The 25,830-nt window shown below is 38.7% G+C and overlaps 1 protein-coding gene across 3 annotated transcripts in view; it reads left to right on the top strand.

Annotated features, from left to right (window-relative positions):
* Rap1a (RAP1A, member of RAS oncogene family) overlaps positions 1-25,830 on the top strand; it is a 78,710-nt gene that overhangs the window by 33,275 nt on the left and 19,605 nt on the right. For 2 of the 3 annotated variants that reach the window (XM_060392927.1, XM_060392928.1), the window contains exon 2: positions 23,872-23,955. In XM_060392927.1, the coding sequence (XP_060248910.1) occupies positions 23,899-23,955 (57 nt within the window). In that variant the 5' untranslated portion in view covers positions 23,872-23,898. Of the gene's footprint in view, positions 1-12,546; positions 12,572-23,871; positions 23,956-25,830 lie in introns of those variants that run through there. The other variant, XM_060392929.1, reaches the window with a different exon arrangement.

The raw sequence follows: 25,830 nt of genomic DNA on the forward strand, positions 1-25,830 counted from the left end.
CATGCTAGGCAAGCATTCTACAAACAAGCTAAATTCCCAGACTCCTATCTAATGTTGTTTTAAGTTGAGAGAAAGGTACAATTCATTAAGATGAAACTTTTTAAGATTAGGAGCTAGAGAGATGGTTCAGTGGTTAAGAGTATTGACTGCTCTTCCAGAGGACCCAGGCTCAGTTTCCACACTCACATGTTCTGTAGCTCGCAGTCATCTGTATTTACAGTGCCAGGGGATATGATGCCCTCTTCTGGCCTCTGCGGGTACTGCATAGAGTGCACAGTTTAACAGGTTCTCAATGTACTTAAAATAAAAATAAATAAAACCTAAATATGTTTTAAGATATAGAATTAGATACAGCTATTAAATAGATATTTTCATCAAGCAGGTGTTTTCCAGGGTTCACGTTCTATTTCTAGTCATCAAGATTTCTAACCAAAATGTTTTACTTGATAATGTTCATGGATAAATGTCTTTTAAAAATTTGCTCAGACTCACATTTTCAAAGAGACTGTTATAACATTGATGCTTGCAAAAGTCTCATTTTCTAGACTTGATGTAAACATAAATTATCGGGATAAAGAAAGTAGAGGTAGGTAGGAGTAGTTGGTTATGTTGACGAAAATAAGTGGAGCTGAATAATTACAAATATTTCCTGGTTCTATTTCTACCAACAAATAGTATTTCAAGTATTTAATGTATTCCTGCTAAGCAAACATGGCAGTACATTTTCAACCACAATGAAAAACAGACCTGTAGTCAGTGGCTTGGACTTTATTTAAAGAAGAATTCAGCCATTGTGAACAAAGAAATCTACTGAAATAGGCCTGGTTATATGTGTAGCAAGTATTACCTCAGAGATCAGCCTGTTCTGTTGTGTGGGGTTCAGCTTCTTTAGTATTTTTATTAGTTTCTCATCATTGGATGAGAGATGAAAACGGAAGCACACATTGGCAACTTTACCTTTTTTCTTGCTTTATGTTGTTACTTTGCTCTTACTGTAGAAAATGATACTCTGATAAACACACCATTTAACTAGACTATAGAAAAGATAGCACTTTAGATAGAGTTTAAATTTAAGCCTATGAGTACCAGTCTTGTTGCTTGCTTCTGATCCTAGTTCCACAGGTTACTCTGAGTGGCCTTTATAAGATAATTTTCCTCTCTGCCAGCCTGCTTTCTTCCCTTCCTCTCTCCTTCCTTTCTTATTGGCTTTTTGTTTTTCAAGACAGGGTTTCTCTGTGTGGTCCTGACTGTCTTGGAACTCACTCTGTAGACCAGGCTGGCCTCAAACTCAGAGATCCACCTGCCTCTGCCTCCCAAGTGCTGGGAGCATATGCCGCCACCAGTGCCACCATTACCACTTGGCTACCTTATTGGCTTTTTGAGACAGGTTTTACTCTGTAGCTCAAGCTGTAACCCAGTGTGGCCTCAAACTGGCAATTCTTCTGCTGAAATTGTTGGCTCTTTCACATTTGCCAAAGTGGCCATGTTGGAGGAAGTCCCAGTGGGGATGGGCTTTGAGGTTTCATATATGCTCAGGCTATGCCCATTTCTCTGTAGACCACAGAGAAACACTGCCATGTTTTCCATCATGATGATAATGGACTAAACCTCTGAAACCATAAGCCAGTCCCAGTTAAATGTTTTCTTTTATAAGAGTTGCCATGGTCATGGTCATGCCGTGGTCATTTCTCTTCACATAAGTAAAACCCTAACTAAGACAGGGTCTAATTAATATTACAGGTATGTGCCCCAGTGCCCTGATGAACTCCACATTTTGAAAAACAAACGTGACTTTGTACTTACAGAAGTAACTTTCAAAACTACCATGTACTATGTCATATAATTCCGGTAGTGAGATACATATGTATTTTTAGACATTGTAATTAAAATATATTACTTTCTCCCTTCCTGTTCTTCCCTCCAGTCCCTCCCAAGTTATCTCTCTCCAACTCCTACCACGCGCTCCCACTCTCAGATTTGTAGCCTCTTTTTCTTTGATTATTATTGTTATACACACACACACATACATATGCATGTGTATGCTGAGTCTGTTTTTGGTGTCTGCATATATATGATTTCAGGGCCTATCACTTTGTATTGGATAACCAATTAGGTGGGTATCGAGTTACTATTCTATTGTTGTATATAAAATATTGCTTGTATATAAAATAATTTATATAAAAAAGACTAATTGGACATCAGAATGATGTCCATGATCAAGGAAACTCAGGGAGAAAAAAACCCATTTAACTGGAGGTTTGCTTACCATTTTTACAGGTTAGCTGGTAATCATTATGGTGGGAAGAAGACAGTTACGGTGTTGGAACAGTAGCTGAGTTTTATATTCTGATCTGCAGGAGGCAGGCAGAAAGAAGCACTGGGCTTGGCATGGGCATTTGAAACGTCAAAGCCCACCTGCAGTGACACACCTCCAACAAGGCCATATCTCTCAGTCCTTCTCAAATAGCTCCACTACCTAGGAGCCAGGCATTCAAACATATGGGCTTATCTAGAGGCCCATCTTTGTGAGAGGTTCATTCTCCTCTCAGCGCCATTGCCTGCAGTTCTTTGTCTAGGTGGTGGGACTCTACAATGTTTTTACCTTTCAGCACTGCATGTCTGTTGAAACTACCATTGTTCTGTTCTTATTTATGCAACCATTTCTAAGGGAGACTGCTTCCCATTTCTGGCAGTTTGCATAGGATTTTCTGGTCTGGAAGCTAGACTGTAGAAAGGAGGCTTTCAGGTTAGACCCAGTTCAAATAATTCAAGTCCCATGTTCCAAAGTGTGCAGTGTCTTTCTTATTCAGAATATACAAAGAACTCAAAAGCGAAGAGTCTTAAGAAAATAAATGACCCAATTAAAAAGTGGCTAGGAATCTAAACAAAGTTCCTCAATAGAAAAAATAAAGATGGTTAAGAAATACCACAAAAGGAATACTTCAATTATCCTTAGCAATTAGGGGAATGCAAATCAAAGCAGCTTTGAGATTTCATTTTACCTTAGTTCAGAATGACTACTAAGGTCAGTAAAACAATTGACAGCAAATGCTGATGAATATTGTGGGGATAGGTATACAAATTGGTATAGCCAATCTGGAAATCAGTGTGAAGAATACTCAAAAAACCAAAAATAAACCTACCATATGGGCTTGCTATGCCACTCTTGAGCAGTTGCTCAGGGAGCTTGACAGTCTACTCTACAGCTCTTTGCTCAGCAGTGTTCCATTGCTGCCCTATTGAGCCTAGCTAGGGAATAGACGCAACCTAAATGTCCTTTAATAACGAAAGTTTGACACATATGCACGGTGGCATACTATTCAGCTGTAAAGGAAAATGGAATCATGAAATTTGCAGGTAAGTGGATGCATCTAGAAAAAATAATGAGTGAGATAACCCAGACTTGGTAACAAACACGTTTTCTCTCATTTGTGGTTCTTAACTCCAAATCCTCAGGTGTGAGCATAGAACACGGAGTAGCCACAGAAACCACAAAATGGAGAGGGACCGTGGAGGGAGTGCCTCAGAGGCGAAAAGCAGGATTCAAGTAATATCAAGTGGGAAACCAAAATAGAAAGGGGTTCTGAGGAATGAACTTAGAGTTGGTGGCAAGAACCTTTACCCCCTGAGCAATTGCAGAGGCCCTGTTGGTGTGTCTTTGATGCATTGACATTTTGAATTTGATGTCCAATTTATCTTTTTTCTTTTAGTCAGTGCTAACCCATGCCATACAGCTTTCCCTCTGCTTTCTTCTGAGGAACTTTGTTTAAGCTCTCTTGCTCAGAGTAGTCCCCATTTAGTCAGTTCTAATATATAGTACAAAATCTTTTTTTTTTTTTTTTTTTGCACATGGGCATCCAGTTTCCTAGCACTATTTATTGAAAAGAAAAGATTGTCCTTTCCTGACTGAATGTGCCTGTCTCCTGTAAAACACACTTTGGCTGTGCTTTTTTTTCTGGGATCCCTATTCTGTACATTTCGTTTGTGTATTCATTTCCACTCTGTTAAGAATGTGAAGTCTGTGCCAGATGTGGTGGTGAAAGTCTCTAGTCTCAGCACTTGGGAGGCACTGAGGCAGAAGGGTTGCTGCACATTTGATGCCAGTCTAGTATACACAGAGAGTTTCACTCTAGCCAGAGCTACATAAAAATACAACAACAACAACAAAATGCTAACTTCTTTTGACTTTTTTCTGTAAAGCTTGAATTATTAAAAATATATTGTTTCCAAGTATTTGGAGATTCTCATGGTATCTTTGCTACTGGTTATAATTTGCTGGTTTGATTCTATCAGTTAGAAATATTGTTCCATGGTGGTATTTTTTATTGTACTCATACTAGGCACATAGTTTCTTAAATGACTAAAAATCATATTCTCTAGTACTGAGGAGATAATAAACAAATGAAGTTATACAAAATAATGAACATAAAGACTCTTGTTATAGACTCTAAAGAAGCTGAATTTTTTACAGTTCACTTACTTGAAAGAATAGAGTTGATACAGTATATAAGCCATAACTATTTGTTCATTGCCTTATAAAACAAATTTATTAGTGCTGATGAGAGAAGAAAACTGCTATATGTGGCTATCATGTCTTAGTGACACAGTTCAACAGTGACATTTTTATACTTTGGAAAAGAAAGCATGTTTAAGTATTGATCATTTTAGAAATGCTACCTAAACTAGAATATTTAAATATACATTCCTGTCCCAGTATGTTCTGATGTATTTTATGAACTATTAAATCAAGCTTTAGATGCTAAACTAATAGCATTGACATAGTCAAACTATAAAAGGAACCCAGACTAGATTCTGACAGCTCTTTTTTCGCCCCCTTACATAAAGCACTGTCTCTTATAATGGGGACGTTAGCTATCCTCATTGGGATCAGTGACAGTGATGAGGCCAGGAGAGCGTGAAATAAAATGAAAGGAAATAAAGTGACATGAAATGAGGTGTGATGTGATGTGATGTGATGTGATGGTAAAGAGTAGCAGGCAGTCTAAGGATACAAAACAAAATACAGCAGTTTGGGTAGCATTAGTTTGGTGGAAAATAAAATGCATTTTTTATTAAAATCCCCTTATATTTATTGAGACTTATATTTATAATATGCTCTGTGTTAGTAAATGTGTTATATCCCCTGAAAAATAGTGTATATTCTGTTGCTGTTGGGTGGCAGAGTCTTTAAGTCAGTCAGCTGTCCTTATTGGCTTTGCCTGCTAGATCTGTCCATTATTGACAGAGGCAGTAATCAGTCAGTACAGTACTATTATTATAAGCAAATGTGGGAGATTTGTGTCTAGTCTCTGTTCTGTACATTTTGGAATGTTGTGAATTCATTTCCAGCAAATGCTGTTTGTTAGGGCAAGAAAAGTAAAAGTGAGGATTATGATTTAAGCCATTGTCATTTCTGCAGAATTTCAGTTCTTGCAAGGTAGGCCTGTTGGGTGACAAATTCCTTCAGTGTTTGTGGAAGTCTTTTCTCCCTCATTTTGAACAATAATTGACCTAGACACAGAACTATAGCTTGACAGAGTTTGTCTGAATGATTTAAACATTTCATTTTATATTCTCTTTACGTGGTTTAAAGAGAAACCTGATGTAATTCTTATTCTAGCTCCTCCTTCCTCTGGCTTATTTGGCCATTTTTTTTTCTCTTTGTTTCATTTTCTTGTAGTTTGAACATCTCTCCAAGTAGATGTTTTTATGTTTACCCTAGTTGGTGTCCTCTGCATTTTCTGAGTTTGTGGTTTACTGTTTATCTTGGGGTTTTTTTTGTTTGTTTTGTTTTGTTTCTTCAATAGTCTCCCCCTCTTCCCAGCTCCCCTCCTTGGCCTCATCTTTAGCTATATTTGGAAACTAACTAATTTTTGCCACCTCCACTGCAGCTGCTTTGGTCCATGTTGTATTGGGTGCTTGCGGTTGCCTTCATTGTTCTTCCTGCCTTTGCCCTCTATCTGTTTCATAGCTAGAGGAAGCTTGTCATACTCTGCCCAGAGGCAGCCAGTGGCTTCCTGTCTCATGCCAAGTTAACAGCCAAAGTTCTTGCCATAGCTGAAAGGCTGGATTTAGCTATGTTTAGAATCTCCTAGTAATTAACCCCCATTGCTCTACACTTTTAGGGCCGTTTGTGCTCTTATGGAAGTTACCAGTCTTCTCAAGGTTTTACCACTCTGCTTTTTTGCATACTTCTGTTCTTTACTTTTCCTTAGCCTTTAGACAATCAAATATTGCTTTTGAAAACTTAAACCACATATTCCATTAATTCCTTTCCCCATGTGTTGCTTCATTATTCTCCAATTACTGGGGATTAGAACTAGGTTCCTGAACATGCATACCCCCCGTCTCCTTACTAAGGCACTTTACCTGCAGACTTGCCTGTGGCAGAGGAGAGCATAGTATGCTACAAACAACAAACAAACAACCTAATATGGCTGGACCATTGTGAAGGGAAGGCAACACATTGTAAGACAAGTCTAGGGTGGGATTGAGAGGTCAGGTTATACAGACTCCCTTTTAGGCCTTATTAGCATTTCAGTCTTTATCTTTAAACGTAATAATGTCGTCACGATTAACTCATTTTTACTCATTTGGAGGGTTATAAGGCGGCAGTTACTAATGTGACTGATTTGTCATTTTATGAAAATCATCCCAGCTTCTTGGTGGGGGATAGACTGGAGGGAGTGTATTAGTGACCTTTCTTTTGCTGTGAAAAAATACCATGACCAAAGCAACTTTTACAAGGAAGAGTTTAATAGGGCTTATGGTTTCAGAGGGTTAGAGCCCACCATGGCAGAGCAGTGTGGAAACAAGCAGCAGGCATACTGGCTTGAGCAGCATTGAGAACTCACATCTCAAACAACAAGAGAGAAGGAGTGCACTAGAGATAGTAAAGGGGTTTTGAAGCTTCAATGTTTGATCCTGTGACATACTTGCTCCAACAGTGCCACACCTAATCCTTCCGAGACAGTTCTACCAACTGGGGACCCAGCATTCAAACATACAATTCTAATTAAAACCACCACAGGGGAAAAGACTTGGTATGCTGCAGTCAGACGACAGTTGGTTCCAGTGATTTAGGTGTCAGTTTTTGGCAGGTTGTTGATAACCTTGTAAAAAGAATGTTGGAATAGTAAAGCTTTCAATGAAATCTATTTATAAACATCCTTAATTGGCAATTTATAAAACCTAGAAATCAGAATGAGCTTTCTAATTTTATACAGTCTTTTGATTCCACCATGAGAAAATAGAATGCCTGATGTAGTATAGATCTTCCATATAATCCTAGAAATCTATGTGTCCTTTTATATGTTTCTCAACATATAGCACAAAATCAAACATCTCTAATATTCTTATTTAGGCCATATGGGACATATTCAACTTTCTTTTACATTAGAGCTAGACTTTGGTTTTGTTTTCATTTTTTATTTGGATCGTGAGGCAAAATTACAGTTTCAGATTGTTAAATAAGCCAATGTGGTGATAAAGTGTTGACAGGAAGGGTGACCTGAGTTCTGGGAAGAGTGGCTGTTTTCTGATTTAGTGGGTAGATGTGAAGTTTTCTATAAGGAGAACAGAACACAAACTCAATGGCTATATCTCACCAAGGGTAAGTAGTGCAGTCCTGCCCAACCACTGCCATCTGCAGCATAGCAAACCAGAATTTTGAGTTATTCACAGTACAAGAGAGAAAGCAGCTTCAGACCAACTTGTTGATTGATCCAGATGACTACTGAAAGTGCCACTTTTGTGTTCTTCAGTGTAACTGCAGGTGTGGGGAGCATTTTGTGTGTTCCTCATTGTTACACAGTACACCAAGGCTAGTAAGTGTTGGTCTTACCACACCACTGTTTGCTGCCCCTAAAGACTATTGGACTTTCATGAATCTTGTCTGCCATGTTTCCAACTGCTGCTGTGTTGAGGTCTTTTTTTTTTTTTTTTTTTTTGGTACTACATGTTTTCTTTTTTTTTTCTTTTTTTATGATACCTTTTTTATTTTTCTTTATTAATTACAATTTACTCACTTTGTATCCCCCCGCCGTGGTTCCCTCCCTCCTCCCATCCCAATCCCTCCCTTCCTCCACCCTCTGCCTACATGCCCCTCCCCAAGTCCACTGATAGGGGAGGACTTCTTTTCCTTCCTTCTGATCCTAGTCATGTTTTCTTAATGATAACACTGAAAGCACAATCGAGGATAACCAGAAAACCTAGAATATATCCTGAGTGCCTCTTGTCTAATTGTCTAATTGTCATATTTATTCTGGCAAGAACTGGGCCTGTTTTAGGTTTTCTTCAATCCTCGCTGAAGACCATTCATTTCCTGCAGTGTAGCCCCTGTCAGACAGCATCCTCCAATGGAAAAGAATACCAAACTTTTATGGGTTTTATAACTCCAGTTGGCAAAATAAACTCTTCATATCCTGAAGAAGATGTTGTGGATCCACATTCACATGCAGAGACAGAGGGGTCATTAGTGGAATGCCATCCAAATCAGCCTGCAGGCAATCTGTCCTTTGAGCTCCCTGGTTTTGTTGCCACTTCCTTTGACACCCTCCATGTTGTGGCAGCAAAGTGCTTTCAATGTCCCAACATCATGTCAGGTTAGGGCCACCTCAGTTCAAGACCAGTTCAGGACCCTTCAATTCAAAATAGCTAAGAATCAATATGTATCCTAAATCTGCCTCCTACATTGATGGTGTTACTGAATGGTAAGTGTAGATTGTCTTATTTGTTGTTCCCACCAGTGTTGCTGAACTGATAAGAAATTAAGCATTTAATCTCAAGTCCCAGCCCCATTCTCATTGATTCTAAAGGCATTCTAGGTTGCTGAGCTAGGAACTCAGTGGGAAAGGTCATAGACATTACTGTTTGGCACCGTCTAGCTGTGAATCGAGCCTCAACTGTTCTACGCAGTGCAGATCTATTGAACATCTACCATTCTCAAGTATTGTTTAAGGTGCTTGAAATCTTTTTGTATATTTTTAGAGAGGGGATATTGACCCTGAAGCTGCTAAAAACTAAACTATATTATTAGTACGCAGCTTGAAAAACTATTTCCTTGCCTTCCTGCTGGTCTCCCTCCTCCAGTTTCTCATTCCTCTAGTCCATTCTACATGGTGCTTGTATGGTTCTTTTTCTTGGGTTCCTGCTGAGAAACTGCCCTTGTGATAAGACTGTTTCAGATTCTTAGGATATATTCTACATAGACCACAGTAACTTGATAGTCTGCCATTAAAAACATCCTTTGTGGGGGCTGGAGAGATGGCTCAGTGGTTAAGAGTGCTCTCTGCTCTTCCAAAGGACCCGGGTTCAATTCCCAGTACCCACATGGCAGCTCACAACTGTCTGTAACAGCAATTCCAAGGGATCTGACACCTTCACACTAATGCACATAAAATAAAAATTAAATAAATTATTTAAAAAAAAAACATCCTTTGTGGCATTGGAGAGGTGATTAACAGTTGTGCTTGCTGCTCTTGCAGAGAACCAAAGTTCAGTTCCTAGCAACCACAGCAGGTGGCTTATTGCCACCTCTAAGTCCAGCTTCAGAGAATTTGACACTTTCTTCTTGCTTCTGTAGGCACCAGCACACATGCCATACACTCATACAGACACATGTATGTATTCATGAATAAAAAAAAAAATCTTTAGAAAATATATCGTATGTGGTCATTCCTCCTCTTACTTGATTTGTCATAGCTCACTAGCTTACTCCAAGTCTTCTTGAATCTGCTTTCTTCTTCTTTTCTTTCTTTCTTTCTTTCTTTCTTTCTTTCTTTCTTTCTTTCTTTCTTTCTTTCTTCTTTCTCCTTTTTCCTTCCTTCCTATTCCTCCTCCTTTCTTCTTCTTCCATATCTGTTATACTCCTCTACCTATACTTCCTTCCTCTCCTGGTCTTCGGATAATACATACAATACACAGTGATATCTACTCTTTACATGTCCCCCCACTCCTCAGTCTCCTTCCATCCAAAGGTAAACTTACCTACATATGAATGAGTAGAAGCAAGTTGGCATTGTATTAGCCAGTGAACTCTGAAATCAAATTGTTTGAGTTTGAATCTGGCTTTTCTTCCTAGATGTGGACTTTTGAGCATGTTATCTGTTAATTAGCTCCTATCTCCTATTGTGACTTCCTCCCACCCAGGTGATGCTGGGAATTGAACCAGTGCCCTTGCCTACATACACTAAGCAGATACATTGCTACTAAGCTGTGTTCTCAGTCCTCTTAGTATGAGTTATCTATTCTAAGCACTCAGGAAGTGTTTGCTGGTATTATTTGTTCTTGTTATGTAACAAAATGTAATGTTCGTTGAAAAGCTAGTATCATTTAAACACTAGAGACAGGTTTGGATATGGCATCCTAGTTCTTTTCTACCTAAGGCATCTAACCCAACATCCTTTTGTAGTTCCCCTTTATAATTGGGACAATAATACATCTAAAATTTTTTATTACTCAAAACAATGACAGAATTACTTAAATAAATGACATTTATTTTATTTATTACTAAATAAAATTCAGTTGCTGCTGGTCACATGGTTTCAAAATTTTACTTTTTAAGGTCACAAGGAAACAGTCTATTAAAAATAAAGCTATTTCTGGGTGTAGTAGCTCATGCTTGCGATTCTAGCACTCAAGAGGCCAGAGCTCAGTGTAGGGTCAAGATAGATCTGTCTCCAAAAGTAAATAGACAGATCATTCAGAAACTTCATGACAGTGATCTTCTTGTCCCAAAAATGACTTTAAGCTCTAGCTTCTTCATTTTAAGATTATAAATACATAGTTTATTTGGCAGTCCTGCTAAGGGACAGAATTAAAGTATAATGCTCCCATTTATGGAAGTATATCTACCAGTGGATTCTAGAATTGTACATAATTTAGTTGTGCTTAGCAAAATTTAGTTAAACTGGTCAAGTGTATCTTTCGTTAACATTTTTTAAGTGTTTAGGTCAGCCTTCAAAATATTAATCTTAAGGTTTTTTAGAGTGGGGACTGGGGAGATTGACTCAGTCAGTACCTGTTCTATAGTTATGAGGACTTGAATTGGATCCCTAGTACCCATGAAGCTAGGCTGGTAGTGTACACTTGTAGTCCTTTCTATTGGGGAATAAGAAGCAGGGTCCCAGCTAATCTTGCCTAACCAGTGAGCTTCAGGTTCAGAGAGAGCCTGCCTCAGAGCATACTGTAGAAGTGGTAGAAGACACCAGCATGATTTGTGTTTACATATACATATGCTGCTACATACTAAACACACACACACAAGGGGTTTTCAGCCTAGTTTATTAATAAATGTCTTGTTTGACTGCGCCCCATCTCCATGTCTATCACTCAGCCATTACACTTTGTGATGATTTCTTGTTACTAAACAGGATACAGGCATTCACTGGGCTTTTGGTGGTAGCTCATGGATCCAAGAGCACATGTTGTCCCCAAAGGCAGAGTACAGGATATTTTTGGATATGGTACTTTTCTTCCTTCTGTTAATTAGAGGCATTCTCAGCACTAGACATTTAGAAGTTACAGTCATAGACACTTGACAAAGATTATCCCTTCTGGATGAATGTTAAATCACTTTATTATGGGAAGTATGTTTTACTCTAGAGTAGTAATTTGGCTTAATGTAAAAATTACTTTTGAGATTTTCATTTTTTAAAGATTTTTGTTTCTAGTAAACAAAATGATGTAATCTGTAACCTTGATCACCTACAATTTAAACTACTCCATTAATAATTGAGACTTTTAACACATTAAAATAAGACATATACATAAAACAAGACAATTCCTTCCTTTCTTTCTCTATTCTCTCCTTCCTTCCTTCCTTCCTTCCTTCCTTCCTTCCTTCCTTCCTTCCTTCCTCCTCTCTCCCTCTCTCTCTTTCTTTTCTAGTGCTGAAGTTCAGATCTACACTTTGGCGTACAGCTGTGCCCCCAGCCCTTCATTTTTAGTTCTTTTTTTCAAGTTATCAAATCTGTCTCAGTGTAATTTGAGGTTACCAGCATATCTGCAGATTTAGTGATGCACACTTGTAAACTCATTACCCAGAAGGCTGAAGTAGGAGATGGAGTTTGAAGCCAGTCTGGGATATGTTGCAAGTCATTTCAGACAAGCAAACAAACCAGTGACAAAACCAATCTTGCCAACTCACTTCTTTTATAGCATGAAAATTCATGGTAAGAAAAACATGTCTGTTTAAAGTTATTTCACAAAAATATTTTCTTAGTTTTCTTTTAATAATAAAAAAAATCTAGACTGAATTTTTTCCTAAATTAGATTTTATATTACTTGATACAAAACTGTCATTTTAGGAATATGTATATGATACGGTGCAATATTCAGCCATGCAGCACATCTCTATCAGCTCCTCTACTTCAGATCTAGAATTAGCTATTAAGACAATGCCTTAAGATTGCTTTGCTTAACAATGCTATTAAAAGGTTCTTTTTTTCTCTCTGAGACAGGATCTCACTATGGGACCAGGCCAGAGGGCAATCTCAAATATTGGTTCTCACCTTCTACCTTGCTTGAGGCAAGGTCTCCTTGTTGTTTGTCTCTGTGCAGGGCATACTAGGTAAGGTGGCTCACAGTCTTCCAGGGATTCTTCTCTCTCTGCCCTACAACCTACTGTAGAAGTACTGGGATTATAGATGAATAGATGACTGTTACCAGCTTTATATGGATTTTGGGGATTCAGACTCAGGTCCTCATGCTTGCATGGCAAGCACTTTGCCCACTAGGCCATTTCCCCAGCTCTAGAAAAGTATATTTTATGGAAGTAATATGCTTTGACCTAAGGATAACAGTTAGCATTAACCAAGTGGAGAAGGGAGATAAAAGGCACTTCAGGAAAAAGAAGTAGCTGTGCTATTGTGCAGTCTGTTGGGAAAGGCAAACATGTCAGACTATAGGAACTGAAGGGAGAATCAGGGTGCCTGGTAAGCAGTATGAGTACAGAGCAAGATAGAGTACAAAGAGGTCAGTTGGTAAGAGGCTTAAACTTGTTCCAGGTTTAATCTTTATCCCAGGAACAAAAGGAAGCCATTTGATTCTTTAAGGAAGATGGTAATGTCAGTTTATTCTCTTGCTGTGATAAAACACGGATCAAAAGCAACATGGGAGGAAAGGATGTCACAGTCCCTCATTGAGGGAAGTCATGGCAGGAACGTAAGGTGGGAACCTGGAGGCAGGACACCTGGCATTTCATTGCAGTCTTGCCTCCAACCAGAGACGTCACTCACAACCAGTGATGGACAGCAGAGGAATGCAGCTGGATTGCTCCCAGGCTTGTGCTCATTAGCTAACTTTGTTATTAAAATCCCAGGAGTACTTGTGCATGGATGGTGCTACTCTCAGTGGGTTACACATCAATTAATAAAACAACCTGGCACAGACGTGGCCACAGGCGAGACAATCTCGGTCATTCCGCAGTGGAGGCTTTCCTCTGAGATGACTCTAGGCTATGTCAGGTTGACAGTCCTAACTAAGACAATGACCAAAGTAAGATAGATATATATCCTGAAAAGGTCATTCTGGTTGCAGTATAGAGCCAATGTACTGTGAGATTAAGCAACAACGACTTAGTTATGAGGCTCAGAAGTACTAGAAGAGCAATAATGGCTGTTAAAGACTATTATCTTGGTAATAAAAAAGGAATAGATAGGTTTCATAGCTGAAGGATAACTGATTCTTGATCCAGGTAATTCTAATACTGCTGTCCTCATCTCTTACTCTACCTTTTTAAAAGTAGTGACAGAGCAGAGAGGGAGCAGGAAGAATTTAAGAGCCAGTACTTCTGGGCATGACCTGGCCATTGTATCCATTACTTCACGGCGGTTGTTGTCACCCGAATAAGACTGTACAGGCATGGGCTCATCACCATTTCCTCATGCATGGAGGAGGGGCTCTTTGGACTACCTCTCAATGAGGGCCCTATGGATAGTTAATGGGTACTGAAGGCAGGGCTGATATTTTCCTCAGTAGGAATGGATATTTTCTCATGTTTCAGTAAGTGACTGCTGTTCATGCAAGCAACCTTAATTAAACTCTAGCTACCCCCCAACAGAGGTATTAATGTTAAGAAAAAGATTGTTGGGAAGAAGGATTTCTGCAGGAGAAAGGGTGATAGGAGATGAAAATGCCCCAAACTCGGTTGTATATGTGTGAGTTAGCAGAAAAATTAAAAAAAAAATGGTGACACAAAATGCAAGGCACTGCTTTGGGATGAAATTATCACTTTAGGATGGTATCTTAATAACTTCAACTGTGCAACTCCTTCTTCAGAATATTACAAAGGGATTTTTTTTAATGTAGATTCTTAACTGCTCGCTTGTGAAGATGTGTGTTGACCATATAGAATTTTTAAGCAAAGATACATTTTTATAACTGTAATACTAAGGAACACTTAGAACTGAAGTTGTATGTTTGTGATGCATTCTTCTTTGCAAAGGCATGCAATTCTTCCACTACTCTTAGAAAATTTTTCATTAGCATTTAAGGTTTGAGAAACCTTGCCATAACATTTGATAACTAAAAGAATGTGTGCTCTTAATTAGCTACAACCTAGAAATGCTTATAAATATAAGGGTTCTGAAGGGAAAACTTAGGGGGCTCATGTTCAAGTGATAAGCTAAGTCCCTTTATTCCCTCAGATGAAAATAACTTAATAACTTAAAAAGGCAGAAAATGTAGTATTTTCATCTGAGAGCTAGAACTGTTTTAAATTTTATTATTACTTTTTTCCTGTGGTGGTGCAGATTGATCCTGGATCTAAGCATTCCACCACTGAGCCCAGCCCCAGGGTGGATATTTTAGAGGACGTGCTCTATACAGGCTTAAGAAGTGAAAGCTAGGAGAACTACCACAACCTGTTTTTGTCATGAGGCCATTTACTGAATGAACTCTTGGGGTTGCTTACATTGTCTTGGAGACATACTGGTAGGAGACTAACTCCACCCGTTAGAAAGTGGCTCATCAGATGTGGCCCCCAACCCTGGGCAACTACAAGAAAAATTGACTGAGTTGATTTGATGGGGAGAGGTGGAGAGAGGACCAGTTACCCCCTGACATTTTATAATTATAACCCAATCTCTGTGAGATTTGCATCTCTTAGTTAGTTTGTAGATAGTTCTAAGATAATAACATGGTTTACAGTAATTCTGGCCAGAGATAGTCCCTTGACAGAAGCAAACACATGTCATAGTTAAACAAACAAAAACCTCAGTTGAGAAAGAAAAACTGAAAACAGGGACCAACCACAACAGTAGAGGGCTGTATTGGATCCCCCATTGACTTTATACTTTATCATTATTATATATGGAATAGCATATTTTGGAAATTTTTAATTAAAATGTAAGAATGTTAGCATTATTTTATACTTAGCATTGTAGAACTTCCTGCAAATCTCTCAATATTCTAATGCTTGATACATACTAATTCAGTCAGTTCTCACAACTGAAATAGAGACCACTTGCAGATGAATATCTGAAGCACAGAATGAGGAAGTAACATGGTCTTGGTTAGGAGATGAGCCAGTATGACTTTTGTGTTCAGGTTTTTAACTGTTTCACTGTGCTGCTTAAGAAAAAGAAAATGAGATGAAGAACTATTGCTATTCTCTTTGAAAGGAAAAATGATTTAGAAACTAAATGTACTTGTTTATAAATATATAAAATTGTTATATAAAACATATTTAAATAAATAAAAATAAGCATAAATAGACAAATTATATTAGAAAACTAGTGAGCAAGAAGATATCTGAGCCTCTGCTGGCAGGTACTGTCCACTTCAAGGGAGGGAAGATTTTTCTCCCTTAATCGTTCTAGGAAATTACCCTTAACCTACCCAGTGGCATGTCTTTTAGCTGATTACAGACCCAATCAGGTTGACCACTAAGATTAACTATCACATACAATAACATTTTGCTCAGTGAATAAATTCAATGGTAAATTATTTTATTGTCACATAATATGTTAAAGCTTTCCAGACCACTTGTCAAACTCAACAGAAGTTTTACTGTTTACCTTTAAAAATCTTTTACTTGAATATTTAGGAATTTCTAAGATTTAATCAACAAATTAACTATCATTCAAGTTTGTCTTTCTGTTTGGCAGGATCTCACTCTGTAACCTTCGCTGGCCTGGAACTGGCTATGTAGGTAGAAGACTGAGAGAGGGCCTGGAGTGCTGGGACTAAAGATACATGCCAACACAACCTGCCTCTTACTAAAGATCCTGACAGAGATTTATTTAGATGATATAGACAGATAAATTTCTTTAAAACAGTATAATTTGTGTTTCTAGTTAATGTATATATAAGGAAAATGCAGAGAAATGCTTTTAACCCAAGGATTATTGAATATGCTAAAAGTTCTATACCTGCACTAAAATTGATGACACTCAAAGTGAGTTATAATTTATTGCTTTTCCCTTTAAAACAACAACAATAACCACAACAAATAAAAAACCAGACACAGTCATCAGCCTTATAGTAAAGGTTCTATTTCCTCCTCAACTAAACGGCTTGCAGAAAATTAGGTATTCTAAGCCAATTTCATTAGGAGAACTGATTAGCAGAGCTCCAAATTCTACAAGTGTAGATCTGCAGTGAAGAGTCTGAAGCACCACTGTTCCCAGACACTTTGGAAGAAGGATTCTCAACCCGTGTATATCTAAAACCAAAAATGAAGAAGCAGCCTCATAAATCTTATTTAGGAATATAGAGGAAAATACTCAAGTAACTTAATTGTAGATTAAGGTGATAGTGACCACTCTTTTTGTTAAAGGGAGTTAACTCCCAGGAGTATTAAGCAACCAGGAGATAGTTTTGTTGTTGGTTTGGTTTCTGTTTGTTGATAAAGTGCCAGGGATTGAACCTAGAATTTTATGAATGGTATGCAAATGACCTTGCCACCAAGCTACATCCTAAGCACAAAGTACATATTTAAAAAAGTAAGAGAGACTGAAGCTTTTGCATGAGAGACCAGAGTGATAACAGAAATGTGTTTTAAAACATTAGAGAAAGAAGACTGCTTTACTTCAAAGGAATACATACAGAGACTGAGAAAGAAATTAAAAAAAAAAAACTTCAAATGTTTGAAGTATAGAAGTGGAGGAGGAATTCTCTTTGTTTTATTTATAGCAGTAGGCAAAACTGCAGCTAGTGGTCACTGCAGGGCCCAGAGCGATGGAAGGAACTTCTGACAGTTCAGCTGCTCAGAAGTGGAGTGGAGTATTGTGTGAAGTAGAGTTCGGAGGAGGCTCCATGACACTGTCTAACTCTGGTTTTAGTGGCCATCAGCATTGTTCCCAGGTACATGAGAGAACCACCCAGTACATACGTAGGCTACCTACAGTAGTTTGTCCAGCAGAAACTTATCATACCTCACCTTTTTTTAATGTCTCTATGATATGTAGTTACTGTCAACCCTCTTCCTTAGCTTTCCTCACTTTTCACTGAATGTTCTTTGGTTGATTTCATCTACTGCTGTAGTTTTTAATTGCTACCATTTTTGTGGGCTCTTCCAAACTTGAGTTTTAAAAATAGCTATCAACTCCCATGCTCATGGCTTGGCAGAATTAACATAGTAAATATGGCCATCTTACCAAAAGCAATCTACAGATTCAATGCAGTTCCCAGCAAATTACCAATACAATTTTTTACAAACCTTGAAAGAAAAACTCTCAACTTCATATGGAATAACAAGAAACCCAGAATTGCTAAAACAATCCTCTACAATAAAAGATCTTCTGGAGGTATCTCCATCACTGATCTCAAGCTGTATTATAGAGCAACAGTAATAAAAGCTGCATGGTACTGGCATAGAAACAGAATGGTGGATCAGTGGAATCAGATAGAAGACCCAGAAATAAACCCACACACTTACAGACACCTGATTTTTGACAAAGATGCCAAAGCATGCATTGGAAAAAAGATAGCATCTTCAACAAATGGTTCTTGGCTAACTGGATGTCTACATGTAGAAAAATGCAAATAGATCCATACTAATCACCCTGCACAAAACTAAAGTCCAAGTGGATCAAAGACCTCAATATAACACCAGACACACTAAAACTGTCAGAAGAAAAAGTGGTGAAGAGCCTGGAATTCATTGGCACAGGAGACAACTTCCTGAACAGGAAACCAACACACAGGTTCAGAGCAACAATCAATAAATGGGTCTCATGAAACTGAAAAGCTTTTATAAAGCAAAGGACACTGTCGTCAAAACAAAACGACTGCCTACAGATTGAGAAAGGATCTTCACCAACCCTATATCTGACAGAGGGCTAATAACCAGTATATGTAAAGAACTCAAGAAGTTAAACAGCAATAAATCAACTAATCCAATTAAAAAAATGGGTATAGAGCTAAACAGAGAATTCTCAATAGAGGAACATTGAATAGCAGAGAAACACTTAAATTTTCAGCGTCCTTAATCATCAGGGAAATGCAAATGAAAACGACCCTGAAATTTCACTTACAACCATCAGAATGGCTAAGATGAATAACTCAAGTGACAACACATACTGGAGAGGATGTGGAGAAAGGGGAACCCTACTCCACTGCCGATGGGAATGTAAACCTGTACAACCACTTTGGAAATCAATCTAGCGCTTTCTTAGACAATTAGGAATAGTGCTTCCTCATGATCCAGCTATACCACTCCTAGGCATATATCGAAAAGATGCTCAAGTATACAGCAAGGACATCTGCTCAACCATGTTTGTAGCAGCTTTATTTGTAATAGCCAGAACCTGAAACAGCCCAGATGCCTCTCAGTTGAGGAATGGATACAGAAATTGTGGTACATATACATAATGGAGTATCACTCAGCAATAAAAAAACAAGGAAATCATGAAATTTGCAGGTAAATGGTGGAATCTGGAAAAGATCATCCTGAGTGAGGTATCCCAGCAGCAGAAAGACAAACAGGGTACAATACTCACTCATAAGTGGATATTAGACATATAATATAGGATAAACATACTAAAATCTGTATACCTAAGGAAGCTAATCAAGAAGGAGGACTCTGGCTAAGATGCTCAATCCCCTTTCAGAAAGACAAAGAGGATGGACATTGGAGTAGGGAAAAAACAGGGAACAGGACAGGAGCCTACCACAGAGGGCCTCTGAAAGGCTCTACCCTGCAGACTATCAAAGTAGACGCTGAGACTCATAGCCAAACTTTGAGCAGAATGCAGGGAATCTTATGAAAAGAAGTGGGAGATAAGACCTGGAGGGGACAGGAGCTCCACAAAGAGAGCAACAGAAGCAAAAGGTCTGGGCCCAGGGGTCTTTTCTGAGACTGATACCCTAGCCAAGGACCACTCATGGAGATGCCCTGGAACCCCTGCACAGAGGTAGCGCATGGCAGTTCAATGTCCAAGTGGGTTCCATAGTAATGGAGACAGGAACTATCTCTGACAGGAACTGATTGGCCTGCTCTTTGGTCACCTCCCCCTGAGTGGGGAGCAGCCTTACCAGGCCACAGAGGAAGACAGCACAGCCACTCCTGATGAGATCTGATAGACTAGGATCAGAGGGAAGGGGAGGAGGACCTCCCTTATTAGTGGACTGGGGGAGGGGCACAGGTGAGGAAGAGGAAGGGAGGGTGGGATTGGGAGGGGAGGAGGGAGGGAGCTATAGGGGGGCTACAAAGTGAATAAACTGTAATTAATAAAAGTTAAAATAATTAAAAAAATAGCTATCAAATTCTGTTACATGCTTTTTCCAGAAGAATTTCAAATTTCTCCAAACAACAAACCTGCTTCACTTGCAAGTGTCCTGTCAGACCCTTTTTTTTTTTTTCTCTCAAGCTAGATAACCTAGACATTTCTTTAGCCTTTCTTCTTTCTCAAAAAATCACCTCTGGTCAGTTAGAACCTTCAGAGAAGCACTTCCCCTTTCTCAGCCCTAATGCTGCTGTATAGGTCTTCATTAGTTCTCACTGCACTACTGATGGGGCTTTCTAACTCCTTCACTGCTGATCTGTTCTTTCCTCAGACCATGTTATATAATATAAATGTAACAATAATGACATGAAGAAAAATCACTGTGTTAGGGCTGGAGAGGCGGCTCAGAGGTTAAGAGCACTGGTTGCTTTGCAGATAACCCAGGGTTGGCTTACAACCATCTGTAACTCCAATTCTGGGGAATCTGGTGCTCTCTTCTGGCTCTGTGCACACCAGGCACTCATTTGGTACACAGACATGCAAACAAGCAGAACACCCTTGCACATAAAAAGTGAAAGGTAAAGAAAACAAAACACTGTTTTCTCCCTTTGGGGAACTAGATACAATGTAAACTATAATAGGACAGGTGTCTTTGCAAGTCTGTGTTGAGCTTCGCATTCCATAACTTTTTTGTTTGTGGGACAGGATTTCACTCTATGTAGCCCTGGCTGGTATTAAACATACTATGTAGATCAGACTGGCCTCAAATTCACAGAGCTCTGCCACATGACTGCTGGAGTTAAAGATGTGAGCAACCCCACCAGCCATAGCCATTTTTTTTAAAGCTGTTATGTTGAAAAATATCACTAAGGGAATTGTTAGATTTTCTGCCAAAGTGTAAAATTTCTGAGATATCTAATGAATGCCTGCTGTTTCACCAAAAAAAAAAAAAAAAAAAAAAAAAAGAACCCTATTTCCTATCACCATGTGAGTCCTGGTACTTGAGCAGCATATAGGTCTCATATGTTTTCCTTTATCTCATGTAGTTCAATCTACATTCTTGTTAGTCTTTTTGATACATTTCAAAGAGTATATTATCAAATGAATTGCTCTTGATAGTACATGGAGTTTAATCATGCTGAGAGAAAACACTGTATAGAACATGCACCTAGACCAGAAGACTAGACACACTGGCAATTACCCATCTGCTCCCTGTTAGTCATTGAGTGAGAGTTTGGCTTACTGTTGGTTCCAGACTCAAGTGATCCCTCTGAAGATTTCTGGAATTGTCATTGCCTCGCTCCCTTTCCTCTGGTGTATTTCCAAAGCTGTTTGAATTCATTCTCCCCATAGCACAACCTGAAAATTATCTTCAGAGAGAAAGCCAAGGAGCTGTGAGTCACTTCATGTCTTTTTTATTCACATACTACCATCCTTCATTGTTTATTTTCCACTGCCTAAATAATTGTCTTTCTCTCTCTCTCTTATTTTTTTTTCCCAGTGTTCTAGCAATTTCCATAGTGTGAAAAGTGTTACCTTTGTTATTTCATATTGGCCATTAGAAATTATTTCCTGGCTTTTACTTTGTGAGATAAGCTTATATAATCCATTTGCAGCTTTTTGAATCTTAGGGAGTGCTTACGAATCCCTGCAGATAATGGTTAACAATGTCTTTTCATCTACTATTTATATTTTAAGAATTTTCTACCCAGCAGGGTATTAAAGTGGATGCTGAGACTCAGCCAAACTTTGGGCAGAGTGCAGGGAATCTTATGAAAGAAGGGGAAGATAGACCTGGAAGTGTCTGGAGCTCTACAAGGAAAACAGCAGAACCAAAATACTGGGCCTAGTGGTCTTTTCTGAGACTGATACTCCAACCAAGGACCATTCATGGAGATGACCTGGACCCCCTACACAGAGGTAGCCTGTGGCAGCTCAGTCTCCAAATGGCGCCCTAGTAAGGGGAACAGGGAATGTCTCTGACATGAATGAACTCAGTGGCTGGCACTTTGATCACCTCCCCCTGAAGGGGGAGCAGCCTGACCAGTCCACAGAGGAAGACTATGAAAGACAATCCTGATGAGACCTGATAGGCTAGAGTCTGGTGGAAGGGGAGGAGGTCTTCCACTATCAGTGGACTGGGGAAGGGGCATGGGAGGAGAAGAGGGAGGGAGGAAGGGTGGGATTGGGAGGAAATGAGGGTGGGGCTACAGCTGGGATACAAAGTGAATAAATTGTAATAAATAAAAAATTATATTAAAAAAGAATGTTCAAACTGACATTTTACACAGTTAAGCTGTAATATAGTAATGAATAAAGTATTACAGAACTACTATATGTTTTAGGCAAGTAAAATAGCATGTAAATTATATTAATACACATAAGTATCTCCAAATTTTAGTTTTGCAAATAATTAGGTTCATAGTTTTTAATTTTTAATTTCTTTTTTTTTACAATTTATTAATTATATATTCCAATTGAAGCCCTCTCCTTCAACTCCTCCCAGTCCCACCCAGCCTATGTTCATTCTTCCTCCCCACCCCCTTCCTCTAGTCCACTAAAAGGAGGAGTTCTCCTCCTCTGCCATCCGCCTATAGCTTATCAAATCTCATCAGGACTGCCTGGATCCTCTTCCTCTGTGGCCTAGCAATGCTGCATCAGGAGCAAGTGGTCAAAGAGCAGTTCCTGACAGAGGCAGCCTCCTGCTCCCCTTACTCAGGAACCCACATGGAGACTGAGCTACCAGTTGGCTACATCTGAGCAAGGGCTGTAGATCTGCTCCATGCATGGTCCTTGGTGCATCAGTCTCTGCAGGACCACCTGGGGAAAAATCTAACCCAAGAAAGCTAATTACACATAGGAAAACACAGGAAATAAATAAACCTCACTACAGCAAAACTGAAAGTAGCCAAGCACACAAATACATTACCACAACCAACATCAAAATAAAAAGATCCAACAGTCTCTAGTCATTAATCTCTCTCAACATCAACAGACTTAGCTGTCCAATAAAAAGACACAGGCTAACAGAATGGATGCATAAACAAGACCCAGCATTCTATTGCATACAAGAAACACACCTCAGTCACAAGATAGCTCTTTACCTAAGAGTAAAGGGCTGGAAGATGATTTTCCAAGCAAATGGACCCAAGAAGCAAGCAGGAGTAGCCATTCTAATATCTAATACAATAGACTTTCAGCCAAAATTAATCAAAAGAAATGGGGAAGGTCACTTCATACTCCTCAAAGGAAAATTCTCCCAAGAAGACATCTCAATTCTGAACATCTTTGCCCCAAATACAAGGGCACCAACATTTGTAAAAAAAAAAAAAAAAAGAAAAGAAGAAGGAAGGAAGGAAAGAAAGAAAGACATTAATAAAACTTAAACCACACATAGATCCCCACACATTAATAGTGGGAAACTTCAACACCCCATTCCCTTCAAAGGAGAGGTCAACAAAACGGAAACTAAACAAAGAAACAGAGAAACAGATGTCATGAATCAAATGGACCTAACAGAACTTTGTATCCAAACACCTCATGGAACCTCCTCAAAATAGACCATATAGTTGGTCACAAAGCAAGCCTCAACAAATACAAGATTAAAATAATCCCTTGTATCTTATCAGACCACCATGGACTAAACATGGTTATAGTTTTAAGGCTGTATTGACTTTGATTTTCTTCTTTCCTTCTTTCCTTCTTTCCTTCTTTCCTTCCTTTCTTCCTTCCTTCCTTCCTTCCTTCCTTCCTTCCTTCCTTCCTTCCTTCCTTCCTTCCTTTTCTCTTTTTCTTTTTCTTTTGTTTTTTTGAGACAAATTTCTCTGTGCAGCTCTGTCTGTCCTGGACTTGCTTTGTAGACCAAGCTGTCCTTGAACTCATAGCAATCTACCTGCCTCTGCCTCCCTGAGTGCCAAGATCAAAGGCATGTGTCACCGAGCTCAGCATCTAATCAAAGTAACACGAACAGGCTTAATAATTGATACCTAGTCAGAGATCATCTTCAGTAAATTACAGTGTCTGGCACTGGTCCTATAAAACTATTAGAGAAAACTGTACAATTTTTGCCCAACAGCCTCTGTGTTCTGGCTAGATAATGTCAAAAGAAAAAAATTAAAAAGGAAAATCCTGTATTTGATGCTACATTCTTAAGCTGCTTTGTATGTTTGTGAATTTTTATTTTTATTTCTTTGCTTTTCAGGTTGTCAGTATTTAAACAGAGCACACCATGCGTGAGTACAAGCTAGTGGTCCTTGGTTCAGGAGGCGTGGGGAAGTCTGCTCTGGTAAGTTAGCCACCCGGCTGTAACTGATCAGTATTTACACACAAGATGTGGGCGTTAGCTTGTTTCCATTCTTCTAGTCACTAAGGGTAAAGGAAGCACTATTCTTTAAAAACCTGCTATTTGTAGCCAAAGATGTATAGCTTTTGACTGGCAAGTCACTTACTCTTTTGTATGCCAACTTCTTCTTGGCCACCAGTATTTGTGGTTCAGTGTGAAATGTAATTTTGATTGTCAGGGAAGTTTACATTCCATTGTGGGAAAGTGTTACAGATTGTAGCAGAGTAGATTCTTCTTTCAAGTTTGCATGAAATTAAAGTTACTTTTTGCATATACGGGGTACCATGCCAGTCTCTGGGGTCACAACAAAAGATAAAAAGTCTCTTATGGAGCTTATAATAGAGCAGAAAAGGAGATGTAATAATACACAATTAAAGGACTACTTAATGCTCTGAAAGAAATATTTAAACTTGTAAGGGAGAGACTGACTAGTAGCCCTTAGCTTTGACGACTGCAAGGAAGGCCAGAATAGCCAGGCATGAGTAAGTGGGAGAAATTGAGGTGACAGAGAAATAGGAGCCCACATGACTGAAAGATGACTATGTAAGCATTTGCAGCTCAAGTGCAAGAACAATAAAGCACAGGATGTAGGGTTTCTTGGTGCTGTGAAGCAGGTGAGTTAGCTAAATGTTTTATTTAGCAAGTGGACTTTAAATCTGTGTCATTTTAGAAGAGTAGGAGAAAGTTGGAAGCTAGTTAAGCACACTGGATTGCTTGTTGGTGCTTGGATTAGAGCCATGTTTCTTCTTGAGACATGTAGATACTTGAACAGTAAATGGGAGGTAGACTTGAAAGGTACTGCTGCACTGGCGGGGGTTAAGAATGAAGGAATAGAAATGCAAAGTCTTATACTTACAAGATACCCAAGTTGCTCAAGTAAAATACATCAAATACACAAATGAATCTTTAAAAATCTTTAATAGGCTTGTAATATGATTTTAATTGCGATGAATATATTAATCATATGTAATTTCATTAGAATTCCATTACTGTTAGCATGTTAGGAATATAAATTAACACCTCTGTAGAAATGATTTTTCAAATGCATGTAATTTGAGGTGAGGGTAGTCCAGGCTGGCCTTGAACTTGGTAGTCCTCATGCCTCAGTTCCTCAAGTGTTAGAATTACAAACATGTACCACAACACATAGATTTATATGTAAATTTCAGTTTAGCAATTCTTCTCTGGACGTTTTTAAAAAGGATTTATTTATGTATATGGGTGTTTTGTCCAAATGTAGATCTGTACATCAAAAGAGGGCAACAGATCCCATTGGGCTACAGTTATAGATGGTTATGAGGTGCTATATGGGTGTTCAGATTTGAACTAGGTTCCTCTGAAAGAGCAGCCAATACTCTTAACCACTGAATCATCTCTCCAGCCCCTTCTCTGGACATTTTATCCCAAATATTAGTTCATGTGTACAGAATGGTCACATTAAAAGAATCCATTGCAACATTCTTCGTAATGATTTGAAATTTGAAATGCCTACCACTAGGAGCTAGTTAAATAACTCTTAATACATATACAGAATTGAATACTATACAGAAGCAAAAAACAGCTTTGTACATACTGACCTGTGATATCTAAAATGGATCCTGTATAGGGAAGAAAAATACTAGTTAGACCACCATTTATGTTTGATTTTTCAAAAAGCTGTATGTATCAGGGCTTCAGACTGAATACTTAAGAGAAAACATTGTTCTTGAGGAGAACTTGAGTTCAGTTATCAGCACTCACATTGAATGGCTCACAAAAACTTACAAATCTAGCCCTACAGCATCCTGTGCCCTCTTCTGGCCTTCATGAGTTCATATA

Source organism: Meriones unguiculatus, chromosome 10, assembly GCF_030254825.1.
Source record: "Meriones unguiculatus strain TT.TT164.6M chromosome 10, Bangor_MerUng_6.1, whole genome shotgun sequence".
Classification (NCBI taxonomy): domain Eukaryota; kingdom Metazoa; phylum Chordata; class Mammalia; order Rodentia; family Muridae; genus Meriones; species Meriones unguiculatus.